The 18,872-nt window shown below is 40.2% G+C and overlaps 2 protein-coding genes across 5 annotated transcripts; both read right to left on the bottom strand.

Annotated features, from left to right (window-relative positions):
- Positions 1 to 306: 306 nt before the first annotated feature.
- sh2d5 (SH2 domain containing 5) lies at positions 307 to 5,159 on the bottom strand. The gene is made up of 10 exons (XM_046029549.1): positions 4,952 to 5,159; positions 4,422 to 4,487; positions 4,246 to 4,326; positions 4,063 to 4,137; positions 3,808 to 3,954; positions 2,601 to 2,801; positions 2,291 to 2,471; positions 1,756 to 1,861; positions 1,488 to 1,647; positions 307 to 1,293 (listed from the first exon to the last, which is right to left on the bottom strand). The coding sequence occupies exons 2-10, from the start codon at positions 4,470 to 4,472 to the stop codon at positions 1,102 to 1,104; spliced, it is 1,194 nt and encodes a 397-aa protein (XP_045885505.1). The 5' UTR covers positions 4,473 to 4,487; positions 4,952 to 5,159; the 3' UTR covers positions 307 to 1,101.
- A 2,000-nt stretch (positions 5,160 to 7,159) lies between these two features.
- Positions 7,160 to 18,169, bottom strand: hp1bp3 (heterochromatin protein 1, binding protein 3). 4 transcript variants are annotated; one of them, XM_046028705.1, is made up of 15 exons: positions 18,034 to 18,066; positions 17,757 to 17,889; positions 17,495 to 17,573; positions 16,082 to 16,259; positions 14,988 to 15,050; positions 14,734 to 14,890; positions 14,467 to 14,610; positions 13,516 to 13,575; positions 12,764 to 12,903; positions 11,472 to 11,562; positions 10,823 to 10,982; positions 10,500 to 10,541; positions 10,264 to 10,375; positions 9,286 to 9,465; positions 7,160 to 8,716 (listed from the first exon to the last, which is right to left on the bottom strand). In XM_046028705.1, exons 3-15 carry the CDS (start codon positions 17,559 to 17,561, stop codon positions 8,170 to 8,172), a joined length of 1,941 nt encoding a protein of 646 aa, XP_045884661.1. In that variant the 5' UTR covers positions 17,562 to 17,573; positions 17,757 to 17,889; positions 18,034 to 18,066; the 3' UTR covers positions 7,160 to 8,169. The 4 variants fall into 4 exon arrangements, with proteins under 4 accessions (XP_045884661.1, XP_045884660.1, XP_045884662.1 ...); XM_046028704.1 differs by lacking the exon at positions 17,757 to 17,889 and having other exon boundaries at positions 18,034 to 18,169; XM_046028706.1 differs by lacking the exons at positions 10,500 to 10,541; positions 17,757 to 17,889 and having other exon boundaries at positions 18,034 to 18,169.
- Between the last annotated feature and the right edge of the window lie 703 nt (positions 18,170 to 18,872).

Here is an 18,872-nt window from a genome sequence, read left to right as displayed (position 1 = left end):
TGTCATATCAACTTAGCCTGGTGTGTCCTTGTCAGTGTATATTTTATCAATAGTGCCATGAAAAACCATTTTTTAAACATTTGTTACACTGTTTGATATTTTCTTTTCTGAAGGTATGTTATTGCTGGACTGTTGTTTTAGAAAGCATCAGTTTTAGCCAGGTGTACCTAATAAACTAAATGGGATTTAGAGACTACTGTACTGTAAATTGCCTGATAATTCACAGCCTCAAAGTAGTATCTTTCTCTATACTAAATCTACAGTTGGTGTTGTGCTTTACAGAGTCACAAATGATGTAAAACAATATTTTTCCAAGAAAACAAAACACACCTGTGATTTAATCTCAAACGGGTGTACAAGATGAAAATGTTTGCTTGCCTGATGTGGAAAAGATGATACAAACTACTTTTGGACCTGAAAACAAGATCACGGACAATCTTATGTCCAAAATCACAGAGCAGATCGAATTTCTTACCACTGATTAAATCAGCACGCAACGTATATTAAACTGCACACAACATTACCAGTTCAAATGACCAGTTCCACAAACACTTTTAAACATAGACAACTTGAAAACATCCAGGTCTAATGTCTTAAAAACACAAAGAGTAACGTGTAAGCAAGATAAAAATTCAATTAAACAATAAAATCTGATCCAATATATTTGTTCAACATCTTTACAATGCAAGAATAATAAGAACAGTTGTCGCTTTGTGTTCAGGTCCACTCCATAGTTTCAGGTGGTTAGTTTCATGTCTTAAAAACACTAATCAACTCGACTGATGCCTTATAGGCACAAATAAAAATATATTTAAAAAAAAAATAAAAAATTATATATATATATACACAAACATTAGAAGCAGCAAGCACAAAATATGACACCTCTGACAAATAAGTACCCTGTGATGAAATTACCACTTGATGTGCATACTATATACATAAGTGGCAGCACTTTTAATAGGTACATTGTGTTATACCGTTTGTTAAGGCTCCCCACAACACCAAATGTGATTTAAAAGTAAGATATGTGCACAAGAAGAAAAAAAAGGTGTCACTTATTTTGGATCCTCAGAGGCTGCCACAAGTTCCAGTGCCCAGGTTTTAAACCCATTCCTTTTTACTTTTGGCTTTCTTCCTGCTCCTGTGTGGATTTACAGCCTGCTTGCTGGTTTTCTCCTCCCACTCATAACAGTGGTTCACCCTGGCCCAGCTCAGCAGACATGGCAGCTCATCTTGAGTCTCAGTGTAGTATTCAATCAGTTCTGGTATGGAACTGAATTCAGTCTTGCATTTCTGCCACAAAGATAAACCAAATAAACAGAAAAAATTACTGTAAAATCACAATTAGGGTTGCACAGAAGTATCTGTGTCTCTTTGCATTTCTCTGCAAAATGCTAAAACGGGTTGCCAAATATACTTTGGCGGCCATTAATATACCTGGGTGGGAAACACTGATAAGATTCAATCTGCCTTGACAAAACAATTACCTTCAGCAGGAATTTCCCTTTACAAGTGTTTTCTATGACGTGGGTGATCAGGCCAGAGGGCAAGCGAATGATGAGAGAGCCACATTCAGGCTTTTTAGGATGTGGGCACAGGAGGTAAGATCCCAAAACATCGTCTGCAAGCAGGGAGTAGCTGCTGTCACTAAAATACAGAAGACACACCTTTAGAAAACCATACTCGAGAACAAATAAGCACCAGAGAAGGCATATACGGTCCATGAGATATGTTAAATGCACGAGTGACACTCACGTTGCGATGCCAGCCCAACACCAGACAGCTTGAGCCAATGCTTCTTCGGTTTCGGCCAAGCTTGGGGTGCGGGATCTCCTTAATACCATCTTGTCTTGGTCGTTTACTGTTTTACATATAAGAAGAAAAATCATTGTGAATTTGGAGATGTTTACGGTCTAAAAAGGTCAAGAAGCCAAAATTACTCCACCAGCCGTGTTTGCATGGGGAACCATAATCCCAACTTGGTGAAGAAAATGTTTGGTTTAAACATAACAGGACTATGATGAACTAAGGAAAGTGGTGATGAAATAACCCATTATTTCAATGTGTCAAATGAACATCTGTAAGGTGCTTTAAGAAAATGTATCTACACTATGACCCACGTGAGAAAAGACTATTATCCATCACCTAATTAAGTAGTATAAAATTACAAGAACTCCCTTCTGATACCACAACAGACCGTGAATGACTGCCCATCACCCAACACTGAGGGGTTTGTGTTACCTAATCAACTCTTTAACTCTCGAAAGCGCTCTGTGAACACCTCGCCCACCTTTTGACACACTCAGTTCTTCCTGAACACTGCGCTGTTTGACTGGTGTGAAAGTGAAGGAGCGGTAAGCCCCAGAGCGCAGTCCTTTACTCCGGATGACTTTCTTGCGCACCAGGGAGGGGGAGGAGGTGGGGAAGAGTTCATCTGGGCTGCTGTGCGGGTCATCAACAGACTTGTGATTCTTCAATAGATGGGTATGAGAAACAAAATGTTTGAATACAGGTAGATTAAGTTGCAAACTAGAAGGGAAACACTGGCATTGAAGTAATAACATAGCGTAAGAGAGAATATAAGACATTAATGTGCAAACCTTAGTCCCTAGCAACAATCCTTGAAAAGGGGCTCTTCTGAACGACACCAGGGCACTAACACTGAGAGGGAAGCCGTGATTGAGTAGGGAGGGGTTGCGACGAGGCATTGAGTCAACAGAGTCTTTCTGGGCCTCCTCTGGGTGCTTCTCCAAGTAATACAGCTGGAAACAGCGGCAAAGTAGCAGGTTCAGGAACTGTGCCTGCAGGCGAGAAAGTGGACACCGAAAACTGAACAGTTACACTCAAATGGAATAAATCTTTGAGCAATGCACTAACACTTTAGGTCTTTACTGTTCGATAGTGTTATTTGGTAAACCACATTCTTAAGTTACAAAGCAGTCTTATTTGACATTTCTGTAGTCCATTTTAAAGTTACCCGTAATTGACATAAATATAGTTAGGCTGTCAAAATGCTCCCTAACAAATTCAAGCAGCAGACATCCAACAGTAATGTGTAGTGAAGAGGTAATATATTGTTGTTATAGTAATCCTTTTCTCTCTATTTCGGAACAAGCCTCACCACAAACTCAGATGGGCTGACTCAAAATGTCTTATGGTTACACAGCAAGGTTGGTTTTGAGTATACATTTTATGAAGTTAAATGGTTAATTTAAGACTAGATATGGTTGGAGTTAGATAAGAGTTTGGTTAAGTTTGAGGTAAGAATCTAGAAAGGACTTCAGTCTCTGTCATTACTATGAGATCAGTTATTATATTTACCAGCAAGTCACTGTCCAGGACAAAAGTGGGTCGTCTAATGCTGGTTTCTCTCTTGTGTAAATTGTAGTTTATTGTGACATACACCCACACACCCATGGTGCACCCAGACAAGTGTTTTCACTTATGTTGTCGCAACAGCCACTGCAACTTTTTTTAAGTGCTTCGGAAGATTGTGATAAATAATGACATGCAAAAGTTCAACTAGGTGCAACTATGAAGGACTTGGTCACAGTATTTTTAAACTGTCAGCCCCTCCTCATACACCAACCCGCAGGTCTCTTTAAAATACATTACACATTCGCCCCTTTTGATGCATCACAAATAGGACTGTAATGTCAAAATCACAGATATTTCATAGCCATGTTCAAGATTTGGGCTAAAAATTGTGTACGTCATCTTTTTGTCATCAGAGCAGTAACCGTAAATAATAGTAGCCCTATTTTCCTTTGTTGTAATAAAAGAACAATGCCACTGGTCATTTCTTACCGCTCTGGCATGCCTAGCTTGAAAGACATGGCAGTACAGTTGGGCATCAGTGCTGCCTGGGTTGTGTGAGACGAAGGCAAACTGGCCATCGATGGGCCGGGCAGTGGACAGAGAGACTCTACGTAGGGCATGAGCCATCAGGAGCGTCTGCAGACATAAGAACCCGTGATGCCACTGTGACTAAAACTACATCTTCAACTTTAATCGTTATGTATGTGCAGAATATTTTCATCAGAGATAAACCACCATACTTACGGTTTCATCCTCATTATATATTTTCACACCTTTGATGGAAAATTTTATAGACACAGGCATCCTCCTTTTGCATGTCTGATTGAAGACAACAAACTTTTTAGGCATTGTATGCTCCATTAAACAGGTATAAGCTTTTTGGGGTGCTGATCATTTTGAGCAACCTCAAGACAGCTGAGGACTTACTTTAAGGGACTTCAGCTGAGTGTGCAGTTGCTCTATCTGGTCATCCAAACAGTGGTCATCCACAGGAAATGAGCCCACATACTTCACAATAAAGAAAAGAGTTGAGGCAAAACAAACACACACACACACACACACACAAACGTATGCACACAGGCAAAGACATTAATGAGAGTTACCTCTGCTGATCGTGTCACTGCACCGTCCTCTCTGACTGGTGCCTCACCCATGCTGCCTGTTTATTTCTGTAAAGCCAGACAGCAGCAAAATCTTACACCCAAAAGCAAAAGGACACTAAAATTCATCTAAAAAGCTGTCGAAACATGTATGCACACATTTAGGAAACTCAATCGCAATAGTGCTATAGGAGGGTTAAAAATATAAGTTTGGCACAGTGTTGTCCAATGTAGGGACGTGATCTGTTAATTCTGACACAGGCCTTGGTTTAATTTGCGCCTGTGCATCGTTTTGCAGGTCGCCGTAAAAGCCTCAAGATCGTTGCTAATACACGGGGAAGTTTCTGTTTTAGTGCGCGTGTCCGTACAGCCAAGTCTCGAGCCGTGGACGAAATCCAAAATCAGTGAGGTAAAATGACAAACTTCGTGAGCTTTTCCGCCCCGTGGAAGCAAACAGTAAGCCTACACAAGAGCGTCTCAATCTGAGCTCAGTTCGAAGGTTGTCAAGAGACTTTAAAACCACAGAAACTCACTTTTTAGAGTCTGAGCCTCCACCTCCTCCGCCCAGTCTGTGTCTTCTTCACACGCCGCGTTTGACACTCAGGGTCCTCCTCGCCCTCACCTGCTGCTGCCGCTTGGTGGTCCAGGTGTGCTGCTGGTCCGAGGCGGGGCTCGGGGAATAGGAACCCGAGTAGGACGCTTAAAAAGAGGATGAGAAGGGGTATATGAAACTTCACTCCACCCCTCTCTCTGCTGCTGTCTCTATCCACACTTTTTTTTTTTTTTGTAGCTCAACGCATTCCTGGTCATTGCGCAACCTGACGTCACGCCCAGCGGTGGGAAAGTATTCAGAAACTTACGTAAGTGAAAGGACTGATGTCAAAAGGTAAAATACTCTACTCCAAGTCAAAGTCCTGAATTCAAAATCCTACTTAAATAAAAGTACACAAGTGTCATCACTTAACCTACTTTTGTATCAGAGGGAAAAGTTCTTGTTCCACAGAAAAATGCCCCCTTTGACATTATTATTTTATATTATGCTGATGCCTCAATGTGTAAGCAGCACTGTACTATTGTAGCTTCTGGAGGCCAGGATAACTTTACTTACAGATCAGTAGTTGAGTTTAGTAGTTTAACCCAGTGTTTTCTAACTTCTCTCCCAAGGGTCACAAGATAAGTTCGGGGTCATGAAATGATTAATAGGGTGGAAAAGAATAAAAAAAACGTTTTGCTATTTAAAATTGTATTTATCTTTTTGAGTTTTCTATAATCTATAGGTTTTTCAAAAATATTGGACATTTTTACCTGTTAAAGCCTTAAACAATATATTTAATATTTAAACGAAATCCTCTGTGAAGTTTAGAGAGGAAATAAAGCTGACCCAACCCCCAACCAGACACTGCTTTGTTTGTGAGGTGCCACAAACCAAAAAGGGTTGGGAATCTTAATCACTGTAGTCATTGAGCTGTGCCACACTGGATGTGGCCATTATCGGTACTGATGGATTGTGTATTGTTGCATTGGGATTGTTGATGTTGTGTTTTAAATGGGTATTTATTGTTGTTTTGGGATGATTGGTAAATTTGGGTCTGCTTTTTAGTCTATTACATGTGGTTTGATTTTATTTGTCCAGCTTTTTATGAAATTTAAGATTTGGATTTATTATTAATCTTTAATGGTTATATTCTGTGTACCATGGTCACCTGCCCAGGGACTGCAGAAGAGAATTAGCTTTGAGCTATGTCTGGTACAATGCATGTACTGCGCGCTCTTACATTACATTAATTCATTTAGCTCATGCTTTTATCCAAAGCGACTTACAATTGCTATATATGTCAGAGGTCGCATCCCTCTAGAACAACTACGGGTTAAGTGTCTTGCTCAGGGACACATTGATGGATGGGTCAGAATGGGGAATTGAACCCGGGTCCCTCTCTCACACCAAAGGCATGTGTCTTATCTACTGCACCATCACCACCCCCGTTGTCCCTGTCAAATAAACATAAAATCAACCTGAAAAGTAACTAGTAACTATAGATGTCAGATAAATGAAAGGGAGTACAAAGTACAGTAGTTACTGACATAAAGTGGAGTAGAAGTAGAAAGTAGCATATTAGATGGATCATACTTGAATAAATGTAATTACTTTCCACCACTACACATGCCCCTTATACCTCTCCCACATGTAGGCAATATAGTATTTGGTTTCAACATTTGATACAAACTTGCAGAAATTAAAGTAATCAATTCATTTAAGAAAAGTGGCAAAGTATCGCCCTCAAAAAATTTAATTCAAAACTCATAACTTGCTCAAGAAATCAAAAACGTAGAATAATATTCTCCACTTTAAACAAGAAGGCTGTAAAAATGATATGTGCTCTTTTTTGATGATTTATCATAAAGAAATCCCCTTAGTTTTGTTGTTGTTGATGATAATGTTCTGGTTAACCCTCAGGAAGTGAAATCAGGTGAATCATTTAAACCATTTAGTTAATCATTTTGTCCTAACAAACCCCAGTTGGGAAGCGTTGCCCTGTGGCATGATTATACAATACTGTGTTGTTTTGTGCAGAACAAAGAAACCCACAAACTTATAAATTTATGACAGACAACTGTCAAGTTCAATAAACTACAAAATACTAGTTTATGTTCTGGAACAAGGGAAATGTGCTGTTAGTTTTTAATTTTGTCCCCTGTATGCTAAAATAATATAATAAAACATAAACACCCCCCAGCAAGAATTTACAAATATAGCCATTTTATTAATGACTTGGAAAAAAAGCTTAACAACACAAGGAATACATGCATGCAGGGTATGTATGAGCTATTATCCTCCTTTTTCTTATTCACAACACGCATTTCATACAGTTTGGTACTGAATTACAGCTGTGAAGCAATAAAATCAATTTATGTATATGCTTGTTTACACACACACACACACACACACACACACACACACACACACACACACACACACACAAAAAACCCAAAACAAAATAAAAAAAGACGACACTTTCCCCCAAATGTTTGAAATTAATACTAACATAGTGTTTTATCCTCTGAAGTCCTCAACCTGGCAGGTTTTTTGGGGGCAATTTTGTGTTTTAAATAAACAAATCATCGTTAATAATAAAATTATATAAGGACAAATATGGATAAAAATGCAGATTCTGCTGCAGTACCGCATGGCCAAAATACTGTAGTTTTATCCCAGAACTCAGGACAATAACCTTAAAATCTCTGTTTTATAAAATATTAATATCATTAGTAACTGGTCAAACTTTTCAACCCACATTTTAACTTAAAAATGGATATTCTTTTCATCCCTTCAAAACACTGATATTTCACTTAACGTGATATTAGGAACATGTGCTGCCATCACCTAAAGACTGGATGAGGAACAGATATAAAAACAGAAGTCACTACGTGGCTCTAGTTACAGTATGTCGGATCTTGCTATGCTTTCCCGACCTGGCAGCTGGTCATACATCTGTTTTAACGGCAACACTAACTGAGCTTTTTCTACACATGGTGATTAAAAAGGAAATTCAGAAACTCTCAATGTACAGTTAACTTAACTGGTAGGATAACGTTCTAATTCTACAAAATAAAAATAAAAAAAACCTACTGCCCCATTAAAAAGGGTGAAAACAATCATAAAAAGAGAATGAGAGAGAGAGAGAGCACTGAAACAAAGCGGCAGACCGCTGCATATTCAGAGCGGCCCAGTCCATGGAAGGCTATCCTGGGCTCAGTATTTCCCCCTCTTGGACTTACGAGTGGACTGCTTCTTGCTCTTCGCCCCCCTTTTGACTACAGGCGCTTTAGGGGATGACTCTTCATTCTCGTGCCGCCTGGACCCACTTTTGGTCGCTGGCTTTTTAACTGCAGGCTCCTCATGGGATGACTCTTCGGATTTTGATCGCTTCGACCCGCTCCTTGACGTCTCCTTTGTGACCACAGCCTCCTCAGGGGATGAATCTCTGGACACAGGTTGCTTGGACCCCCTTTTGGTTAGCTTTTTAACAGCTGGTGTTTTGGGCTTTCTTGCAGGAGCTCCTCTCTTGACAGGTGTGGCTTTAGGTGGTGGCGTTGATTCCTTCTTAGAGGCTGACTGTTTCCCTGTCGATCTCTTGGCTGAAGACACCGTTTTCTTGGCTGGAGAGACAGATTTCTTAGCTGGAGACTTCTTTGCGAGGGGGCGCCCCCGGGCTTTAGCTTTTGACGAACTTGCGCTCTGAGATTTCTTGGGTGGTGGAGGACGGCGGGCCTTGGGTGGAGGCCTCTTCTGAGATTGCCTAAGAGTAATTTGAACAGGCAGCTGTTACTTAAGTAAAAGGAGCATAATTAAACACACACACACACACACACACACACACACGTTATTGGAAAATAGCGTCACTGAGAAAAGAAAAGAAGAAAAAAAGTGTAAAGCCTGCACTCCATACTGTACATTTATTTAAACAGTAATCATGTAATCAAAAACTATTAATGGCAAGCGTTAAATATATATTGTTATAATGTGGAGTGTAAAATGCAGCTGTATGACGTCACTCCTGACAAACTGTAACCCACTCTCCCTAAAACAACAGTCACGTTCTTAAGTCTACAGCATAACCCAATGTATTTTTTTATTTCATCAATTAATAAAAAAATCCATCTAAAAACAACACGTTACTGGCTAAGATAATCGTGTATATTAGATTGTACTCTGCATGGAATAATACAAGACTTTTCTCTGTTTTGATATTAGTATTATTTATCCGCCATCGGCTGCCCTGCTCTCTAAATATTGGCATATGCAATTGAAAACACCAATACCGTTCGACCACTAATACAAAGTACAGATAATATTTTCTACACCTACCTCTTACGGGGGGGAGCTTCTTCCTCAGACTCTTCCTCTTCTTCTTCCTCTTCGTCTTCCTCGTCTTCTGACTCTTCTTCTGACTCGTCAGAAGAGTGAGCCGCCCGCCTTCGCTTGGGTGTAGGTGTAGGGTTTTTCACTGGATGCTCTTTGAACTTGTCTGGGTACAGGATGGTAGGACTACAGAGAGAAAGAGAAAAGAAGAGATCTGAGAACGGGTATAAATACAAGCATATTAGTTGTGTTGGCCTGTCTGTTAGGCCCTTTACTGTGAATTTTCCAAAACCTTAGGTAATTTTCATCCACCACCCTCTAACCCCTCATCCATCGTCAACCGCTTATGCTGCATACAGGGTCGCGGGGGGCTGGAGCCAATCCCAGCTTACATTGGGCGAAAGGCGGGGTACACCCTGGACAGGTCGCCAGTCCATCGCGGGGCCACACATAGACAGACAACCACTCACACCTAAGTACAATTTTGGACACACCAATTAATCTAGCCTGCATGTCTTTGGATGGTGGGAAGACGCCAGAGTACCCGGAGAGAACATGCAAACTCCACACAGAAAGGCCGGGGCAACCAGGGTTTGAACCTACGACCTTCTTGCTGTGAGGCAGTGCTAACCACTGCACCACCGCGCTTCCCTCTAACCTCACATATCTGTATGAATTTGAAACTACTATGGTAGCACATTGCATTCACTAAAAATATTAAACAAAAATTGGAGATGTTTATTATTATATCCATCTCATTATTGTGCACTTAGAATCTCTCAACTAGGAGATAAATATTTTATAACAAGGTCCATATCTCATAAGCAGGAGAACTGTCTGTATTTTTGTGTGCCACAGTGTTGTTTTTGACAATAATGTTGAGATTTTTTAAACCTTGAGACAAAGTGTCATGAAGAAAAAAGGTATTAAGAGTATAAAATGACTAAATAATGGAACCCTTTTCTCCAAATGTATTCGACATACCTTGGGTAGAAAGGGAACGAAAGCTGGTAGGTCCCAGTGAAGCCGTGGCCAGTGATCTGCTCCATCCAGCCGAGTACTTTACACTTTGTCAGGGTCCTCCTCAGATTGGCCACTAAAGTAAAAAATATTACCCTTTTAGTAACACCATTTTGGATGGACAAACCTTGTTGTTTGGGTTTCATGTTATAAAATGAAAGTCCTTAAAGTCACACTCACACAATATCTCTACAGCTCACCTCTTATAGGCTTGAAACGTGGGTGTAAGTTTGTTTCATTCTCTAAAGAGAATCGTGGCAGTGATCAGCTTGAGTTGATGGTTAAAATAGCATCCAATAAAGAAATCAGTAGTAATCAATAGTAAACACGAAGAACAAAACTGAAAACATTCTAAATGATGATTGAGTAAATTTAGTGTGCTTTTCCATTTGGAAACTAATTACTTGAAAATACTTTACTTGCACCTTTGAATTATGCCCAATTTGTAATAACCTGAAAAAGCAGTTAGAAGTCGGCAGCAGTCTTGCGAAGACATGCAAGCAGGAGAGGTGGGGGGTCTCACCTAATTGATACTCCTTTCTATCCTTGTTGGCGTCTACTAGGTATCTGCGGAGAGTGGTGGTGCTGCAGGTTTTAGGTTCATTCATTGCTGTAATGGCGGTTGTGATGGCGTCCTCTAGGGCGCCGCCCTTCAGCAGGACCCGGTTACCAGTTCGCTTCAGCTGTGACAGTCAGACATAAACATTTTTAGGATATTTTCCATTATCATTTGTCCTTCACTGAATCTGTAAGCTTCTAGCTATGCAGTCAGTTCTCTTTTATGCTGCCAGTATGACAAACACTTTTATTTCTCACTGGGTTTAATGTTTTATTAGGTAATATTAACTGCCAATATCTTTATCTTGCAATACCCAATTCTAAAAAAACATAAAATAAAAAAACACACCAAAAAAATCCAGATTTGCTTTTTACTTGCAAATAAAATGCATCTTATAAGATTTTATTCTTTAATGCTTAAAAATGGAGAGTGAGAGGAGAACTTGTGACATGACAAACACAGCATCTTTATCCAGCATGGTGCCTTTAATTTTAACGATTGAGGGAAGAAGCATTCATGTTGCCAAATGCTCTTCAACATAATTGAACAATTTATGTGTTAGCAGCAGATGTGACTCAACAAAAAAATTAAACCGTGTTATAGGTAATGTTACCTGGAAGGTCCCTCTAGCTCCTTTCCCAGTGATTTGCTCCAGTTGTCCTTTCTCTACTGCCTTCAACAGGGCTACCTTCAGGACGTCTGGCCTGAGGACGAACCAGAGTCAGTAAATTATTCATATTCAAGCTTCTACCTTTTAAAGCCCCCCCTCCAGTGTATTTTGACATTTCTATGATATTTCATATTTTCATTTCCTTACAATGTTGATTACCCACATAGTTCGTCAAATATTTTTTGACAAATGGCTTAATTTTGTGCTCAAAATTGCAAAATTGCTTAGTTGTTAAAACAGGGTTGTGATGTAGACTATAATAATTCCATAAGTCATATGTCATTCTCCAAGCTTGTGAAGGCGCACTGTTACACCTGAGCATCAAACCCATAAACATCGTTGTGAGCTAGCTAACCAATTTATCATGTAATTTACTTAGAACTTACAGTAGTTATGTCTGTGTCTGATTGTTGGTTGGTCTTTCTAGTTTAGTTAGCTAAGTTAACTAAGTTGTAGTTAGCCAGGTGTAGTTAGCTAGCATAGTTATTGCAGAAAGTTAGCTAACAGAGGGTCTTCATTTTATTATTTTGTTTCCTCCTCTTGGTTTAATGTGCTGTTCATTTGCATTATGGCATCTGTGCGTGAGGTGTTGGAGGACAGTTGACAGAAAACGCGTCGCACTTTCACCTGCCACCGTCTTATATACAGTCTGCAGCATGCATTTTACCAATGCATCGGCGGAGGCACCCCCCACACCCCCGCGGTAAAGTAAGCGCACCATAAAACGTAGTGGGAGTTATCGTGTGCAGTGCGTGACAGGACCATCGACTGTATAACTGATTACAGCTGATACGCGCACATAAGTTTCTATCATGTTGTAAGTAATAGCTACTCAGACAGTAAAGTACAATAAACTTTACAGTGTAGTGATGTTAACGCAGCATATCGTTAGTGAACACTCCAGCTGGTCAGTTTTTGGTTGTCGTGGTAATGCATTACGTCCGACTATTAACCACACTGTTTCTCTGACTGTTAACTGATTCCAGTTTTGATCTGAGATGGATTTATATCTTATATTATCAAGGAAAACATTCAACTTTCACAGGTTACAGCTTCCCAAACGCAACAAGTTGCTTGCATCTACTTTATTTCATATCATTAATACCTCAATATTGGGGGAGTTTAATGTTGGTCAGATTAAGCTAATTGTTTTTTTCTGGAAATGTATAACACTTTAAACCTTCTTAAAATGAAAAAGGATCAGATGAATCACCAATGTAAATGTACACATGTACCTGTTCTCAATGTTGAGACTGGGGAAGTGCTGCTCCAGGTATTTCTTGATCAGATTGTAGGAGGCCTCTTTGGGCTCACAGAGCCGAGTGATGATGAGAGGAAGAGCGTCTCCCAAAGACTCAGTCTTCTGAGCAGCTTTCTAAAACACCATCCATTTACAGACATGACGATTACAACCAAACACATCCCAGTCTCATAGGGAAAAATGGGAAAAGGAAACTGTTGATACTACGTCACTGATTTAAAGATTAGACCTATAAAATATCGTACTGTTATCTCCTACTGAAGATATTCTGCTGCTGAGCACAAGCTCTGTCTCACTGAACAAGTTGGAAATCAGTGAAGAAACACTGCAGTCCAAACTAGGTTGGACGGGATTCAATCTTAACTCATGAATTAGATGAAATAGTTCCACATTTTGGGAACTACATGTATACTGTCTTGGCCAGAGTTAGATGAGAAGAAGATTAAAAAAACGACTATCTGTCCATTAAATATGAAGCTCCTGCCAGATAGCTTTGCACAGAGATTGGAAACAGGGATAAACAGTCTGTCTCTGTCCAACAAATTCTCACCACTAAAGCTCACTAATTTATATGTTTTATCTAATTTGTGTAATCTCTACAAAACCCCTAGTATAAAAAGAACTATTGCCAGACAAGACCCAAGGAAGTTGCTGCTCCCTGCCAAGAACAAGTCTGGCATATAACTATCGTACATCACTTGACTTCCTCCCTATGCTGTAACATACCTTAGAGGAGGTAGACTGCTTCCCAATGGCGAAGGTTCCTGAAAGTCCTTTACCCTTCAGCTGTGTGAGAGACAGAGCACAAATAAGAGTAAGCAGAACTGAGACATTTCCTGGGTTCACTCAAGTGAGAATGTGAAATAAATACAATTGCGTATCAGGCTAACCAACTTACAACATACAGTAGTAACCTAACCCAGCGTTACTTCCAAGGCCAGGTAGTACATTATTTTGAGGGGTTACAGGTTACGTTGAAAAACAGAAATAAAATAAAGAGCGCTTCACAACTAGCCCATGCAGTATTTCCCCACTGTGTTGGAGATGGTCCTGGACGCTATTGGAGTGTAGGCAAGCGTTAGCAACTCTACCCTGCTCTTTAGTGAATTTGGGGACGTTTACACTCCAGCAACCCCAGCTAAAATCATTATTTGGGATAGCCATCAAGTCTATTTTTAAGACACCTTTTATGGATTTTGGTTTTCAAGTGAGTCAGAGACAGCACTTTCAACAAACTCATGGAGCTAACGTTAGCCAATATGCCAGCTAATTAGAACTAATATAATCCGCTAGCAAGTAGTGTTAATTCAGTTGGAAAAATTGATGGTTGTCGTCAGCTAGAAATAACAAGCCTGCTTTTGTCTACCTCTGTCTAAAATCGAGGATCCACTGATTCAAAATGTATTAGTTGAAGTATTTCGACAGTAAATCTGCCCCATTATCATCTTCATATGTGGCGTGCAACTACGCTTGACGGGCGTAGCAACAGTAAGTGAGGGGTCCAGAGCTTACCACAGGGTCAGTTCAATTTAATTAACATTTGATGAAAAAAAGCACACCAATTCTTCACCCAGACTGGACACGATGCCTTTTTTAAAATATCCTTGCATTGGAGAAGTCTGAATATTAGTTATATAGCTATTATCTATAATATTAGATAATTTCAACATTCTTTACCTGTTTGATGGTGCCCTTCTCCAAGTGTTTCTTCATTGCTTTCTTGATGAGAAACTTCTTCTTGTTAAGTTCCATCCCTGGGTAATTTTTCACAATGTATTTCATGACGGACTGGTATGAAACTCCAGACCTGTCATTACAAGACTGTAAAGAAAGTGGACAAGAAATCACACAGATTATTTTTATTCTTTTTTAAACAAAAAGGAAAGAAAACAAGCACATGTGACTGACTAAGTTGAGAGGTGGATTTACAAAGTTTGTACACACCGTAATAGCTTCGATGAGGATATTATCCACTTTGTTCTGAGTGCCTGCAAAGTTGGTAACAGGAACCTTTTTGCTGGCAGTGACGCTAGCCCACGCAGGAATCGTCCTTTTCATCTTCTTGACTTTGGCTTTCTCGTACTTGTAGCCATCCTTCAACCTGTCGCCAAAAGGAGCAAGTTCAGTGAAGTGGATCATTTTTTAGAAGCGATATTTCACTGTGATGGTTACCACCCTTATGTTTATCACATCCTCACCTTAGTAGGAGAACATAGCAGTGTGTTGCGCACTGTCCAGCCGCGCAGTCCTTGCATTTGTCACTTTGTCCGTTTGTCACCGGTGGGAAAGACAAAATGGAGTTTTAGAACATCTGTCTTAATGATCACCATAGTAATTTGACCCTAACTGAATTGCTGTGCTAGTGTACTATGTGCAGAAAAGTGGATGTTTGCTTTGTTAAGGTCTCAGAGAAGGAAAGGAGGAGAAATGATTAACTTAAGAGTTAACTTGGAAAGCCAGGTTAAATGACCCCAATACTTTATCATGGAAGGTTTTTTCCACTTGTTTCCTTTTAATGTCGGGGTACTCATTAGTGACAGACCAATTAAATGACCTGATATCTGCCATTTTGAGATAATCGGCATATGCCGATACCTGCACTCACTAGGCCAATATATCATCCTAAATAACAGTAAATCTAAAACCATTACTGGCTAGCGTTAAATATATATTGTTATACTTTAGAGAATAATGCATTTGAATGACGTGACTTCAGACAAACTGGACCCAACTCTCTCTTAAACACCAGTCACGTTCTGAAATCTACAGCATAACCATGTATGTTTTGATTTTCCATCTAAAACAAAAAGTTATTGCTTAAGATGGCCATGTATATTAGTTTGCACTCTGCATGGAATAATACAGGACTAATATTTATCGGCCATCGGCCGCCCCACTCTCTAAATATTGGCATTGGCCATTAAAAACCACTAATACCAATACATATATTTGCCAAGCAATTTTTTTTGTTCTGACTGTATGTAGCTTTGTGGATAGTTTTAGATATGGACTGAGCTGGAAACAAGTGGCCAGACTTTCATCATGTCCATCACGTCTTCTCCTCCTGGACTCCTCCAAGACTGCGGGCAAAGCGACTGGTACATCTGTCTGAGATCTACCTAACAAATGTGGCTGTGACCGGTCACATATTTTGGAAATGCAACACTGCATCCATTAGTGGGGCAGGCTGCTGTTATCCAGCAGAGGTAAGGATAATAAACGGATAAAAGTGCTATCAAAGTGAAATATCGCAGTGTTCAGAGTTGCAGATTAGCTCTCTGGTGAAACTCACTCTTTCTTTTCCGTTCCTTCTCCTCCCTTCTCCGCCGTGGCTCCTTCAGACTTTTCTCCATTCTCTGTGGGCTCGGTCTCGCCCATGGCCTTGGCGTCTTCAGCCTCGGCTGTAGCAGCTGAAGATGCAGCGTGCTCCTCGTCGGCAGAGGGCGACTCCTCTGAGGAGACTTCAGGCTCTGAGAGGACAGAGAGCCATTGAAAAAAAAAAAAAGTGCGATAACCCTGACAGCACCACAAAGTTAAATCAAAACACAATGTGGATAATGCCAATTTCTCTTTGTTTTAGTTTTTGGCATTCATACCTTTAGTTTATAGAGTGGTGATACATTTATTTATCCTGGGGATGTATAATTAACCACTATAATATCTACATTAAAACTACTGCAAATGAAAAGGAAGACGTGTTATTTAGTCACCTCAAATGGCAAACGTATTACATTTCCAAAGAATACACACAGCTCTGTAGGTTTTGTTACAAATACCAGGTAGTCGACTGACTGTTTCGCTATGGAAACATTGTGTTTTGCAGTTTTCTATAATTATTCTTTCATTTGTTCTGCTTTTTTGGGGGGGGGGGGTCCACGCAGCACAAGGAATTTAGCAAGAGAGTGGCCACTGTAGGAGCCTTTTTAACTTTAAAAGTAAATAAAAAAAATTTAAAGTACAGATTTTTAGAAATACAAGTTCACATTCCCATTTTGGGCCAGGACCCATAGTTTAACATACCCTGATGTAGAGGATAGACTGTACAACATGCAACAGAAGTCTCAGGCTAGAATCAAACCGTGCATGTTATATTGTTGTACGATATGCACCTTAACCACTACGCTACCAGGATTTCGAGGATGTCCTCATCTTCAGAGAGTTTAAAGGTTGATACTGTTACTGCCCTGGATGTGCATGTGATTTCCCTTGTGTTATGTCAGATTTCCAAACTGTGGTGCACTATTTGGGGCCTTGTGACTGGCTGCTGATTGGTCATATCTGCTAGTAGTGAGGCCTGTGCTCTGTGAAGTCTCAAAGACATAATACCAAATGTTTTGATGACAGCCGGGATCTGTTGAGCTTATGGTTTAAATATGGTCCTTTTCCTCATTTGAAAGAGTGTGAATCAGTACTGAACAATGAATGTGTGCGCCTGCTTATTCATCATATCCACGTTATTATTTTTCTGCATGTAAGTACCAAGAACATTGCTGTATTTGATTCTGACACTATTTCTCAGGTGTAGTGACTTGCCTTGCTGATGGAGGGTTGTAAACACAAAGTTGGCATGCCCACACAGCCATCCAGACTACAGTGTGTGGTTGTGTGGATTGTAATGGGTACTGAGAGCACAGTGAACTCTGTATCAGTGATGATTGTGTGTTCACGGTTCTTTAGTTAAGGCGATGGACAGCCCCGGCCTAACCTTTCTCTGCTGCAGAGGAGGGGGCCTTCTCCTGTGTTGGAGTCGCAGCTGCTCGGCGTATCGGCATCACGAGATTTACCTGAATGAGGAAAATGAAACGCATCTGAACACCAGGAAAGCACATTGGCACTGCGCTGGTTTGAGGCCCATTCCTGTGTATGTGCGTGGTTAGAAACGGTGAGACTGCCAAACCCACTTCATTCATTGAAGCCCATTATCTTTAAACACAAGAAAAGGTGCACTCATAACGAAAAACACACACCGCCTTCAAGACGGTGCACTCTTCTCTGGCTTATCCACCAGCCTTCGCCAAAGCATTCCGATCATTTCCATACGTGCCAAAAGATGAGTTCCCCCAAAATTTCCGGCAATTTCGCCATTTTGTCCGCTGGTTTCTACAGTGATGGCGTCGCACAAGGCAGATAAAATTCATTTCAGTTGCATGGAATAAAACCCACCAGCCGACGTTTATTTCCAGCAGCGCATCCGTGCAACTACACATTTAGCTAATAACGTATCAAAATCCGAATCAAACTTACCTTTCACTAGTCGAGAAAAAGTCAAATAATTTGGAGTATATTTCTGCACGATCCTTTATTTAGACGTCGCTGTTTAAGAGCCCCGCCCCATTAGGACCGTTGGTCACGTCGCGGCGTCAGACGGGACGTCGACGGATTCCCGCTGTCATGGCGGCCGAGACGAACCTTTGAAACGGTGAAACTACAAAACAAAAGTACACCAAGCTGTATGGGATTCAGTGCCCTCAATCATTTCCCCCCTTTCTTTATTCTTTCTGAAAAGCCCAACCACTACTACAGAAGTAGTGTCCATATTTTGATTTAACTTCATGTCAATATAAATCTGAACACATCATTATTTTAACCTTTTTTTGTTTGTTTTTTTAAAATATCACCGATATCGTTCAGAAACTACAGCTCTGAAGATGTTTTGATAGACTGCTAGGAGCTGTAGACGTCTAATGCTAACAAAGTTAAAATGATGAGTCCTTTTATAATTCAGTATGTTACAGAAGTAACGTTAAATACACATTCTGAGTAAAATATAGACAGAAAACACCAGAAATATATTTCTGGTTTCTTGAAAGAGTGATAAAAAACAAAAAAAACAAAAAAAAAACCTGTATCGAAATACCATAGAAAGTATGAAAATACACAGGAGTGAAAGCTACCTCTTACAAAATGGGCAGTGAACACTTATCCAATACCACAACACCGTCAGTGTTTGATGATGTAAGTGCTGTAGGCCAATCTGTGCGGTTTAAGTACAGCCAATTCCACCAGTAACCCTATCAGAGCTGTAACAGAAAATTGTATTGTGTCGATTATTTGTTCAAATAACGGATTAATAGTTTGGTCTA

This window comes from Micropterus dolomieu, linkage group LG18 (genome assembly GCF_021292245.1).
Source record: "Micropterus dolomieu isolate WLL.071019.BEF.003 ecotype Adirondacks linkage group LG18, ASM2129224v1, whole genome shotgun sequence".
NCBI lineage: Eukaryota > Metazoa > Chordata > Actinopteri > Centrarchiformes > Centrarchidae > Micropterus > Micropterus dolomieu.
Note: the sequence above shows the minus strand (reverse complement) of the source record. Positions and strands in the feature narration are given on the sequence as shown.

What these genes read in the sequence shown, in the direction of transcription:
- sh2d5 (XM_046029549.1), bottom strand. Translation starts at nt 4,472, where the DNA reads ATGGGTGAGGCACCAGTCAGAGAGGACGGTGCAGTGACACGATCAGCA. An exon ending in AAGCTAGGCATGCCAGAGCG is followed by an intron (nt 2,802 to 3,807) that starts GTAAGAAATGAC and finishes TCTCGCCTGCAG; the next exon opens with GCACAGTTCCTGAACCTGCT. An exon ending in AGAACTGAGTGTGTCAAAAG is followed by an intron (nt 1,862 to 2,290) that starts GTGGGCGAGGTG and finishes TATGTAAAACAG; the next exon opens with TAAACGACCAAGACAAGATG.
- hp1bp3 (XM_046028704.1), bottom strand. Translation starts at nt 17,561, where the DNA reads ATGCCGATACGCCGAGCAGCTGCGACTCCAACACAGGAGAAGGCCCCC. An exon ending in TGCTATGTTCTCCTACTAAG is followed by an intron (nt 14,891 to 14,987) that starts GTGAGGATGTGA and finishes TTTTGGCGACAG; the next exon opens with GTTGAAGGATGGCTACAAGT. An exon ending in GAGCTAGAGGGACCTTCCAG is followed by an intron (nt 10,983 to 11,471) that starts GTAACATTACCT and finishes TGACTGTCACAG; the next exon opens with CTGAAGCGAACTGGTAACCG.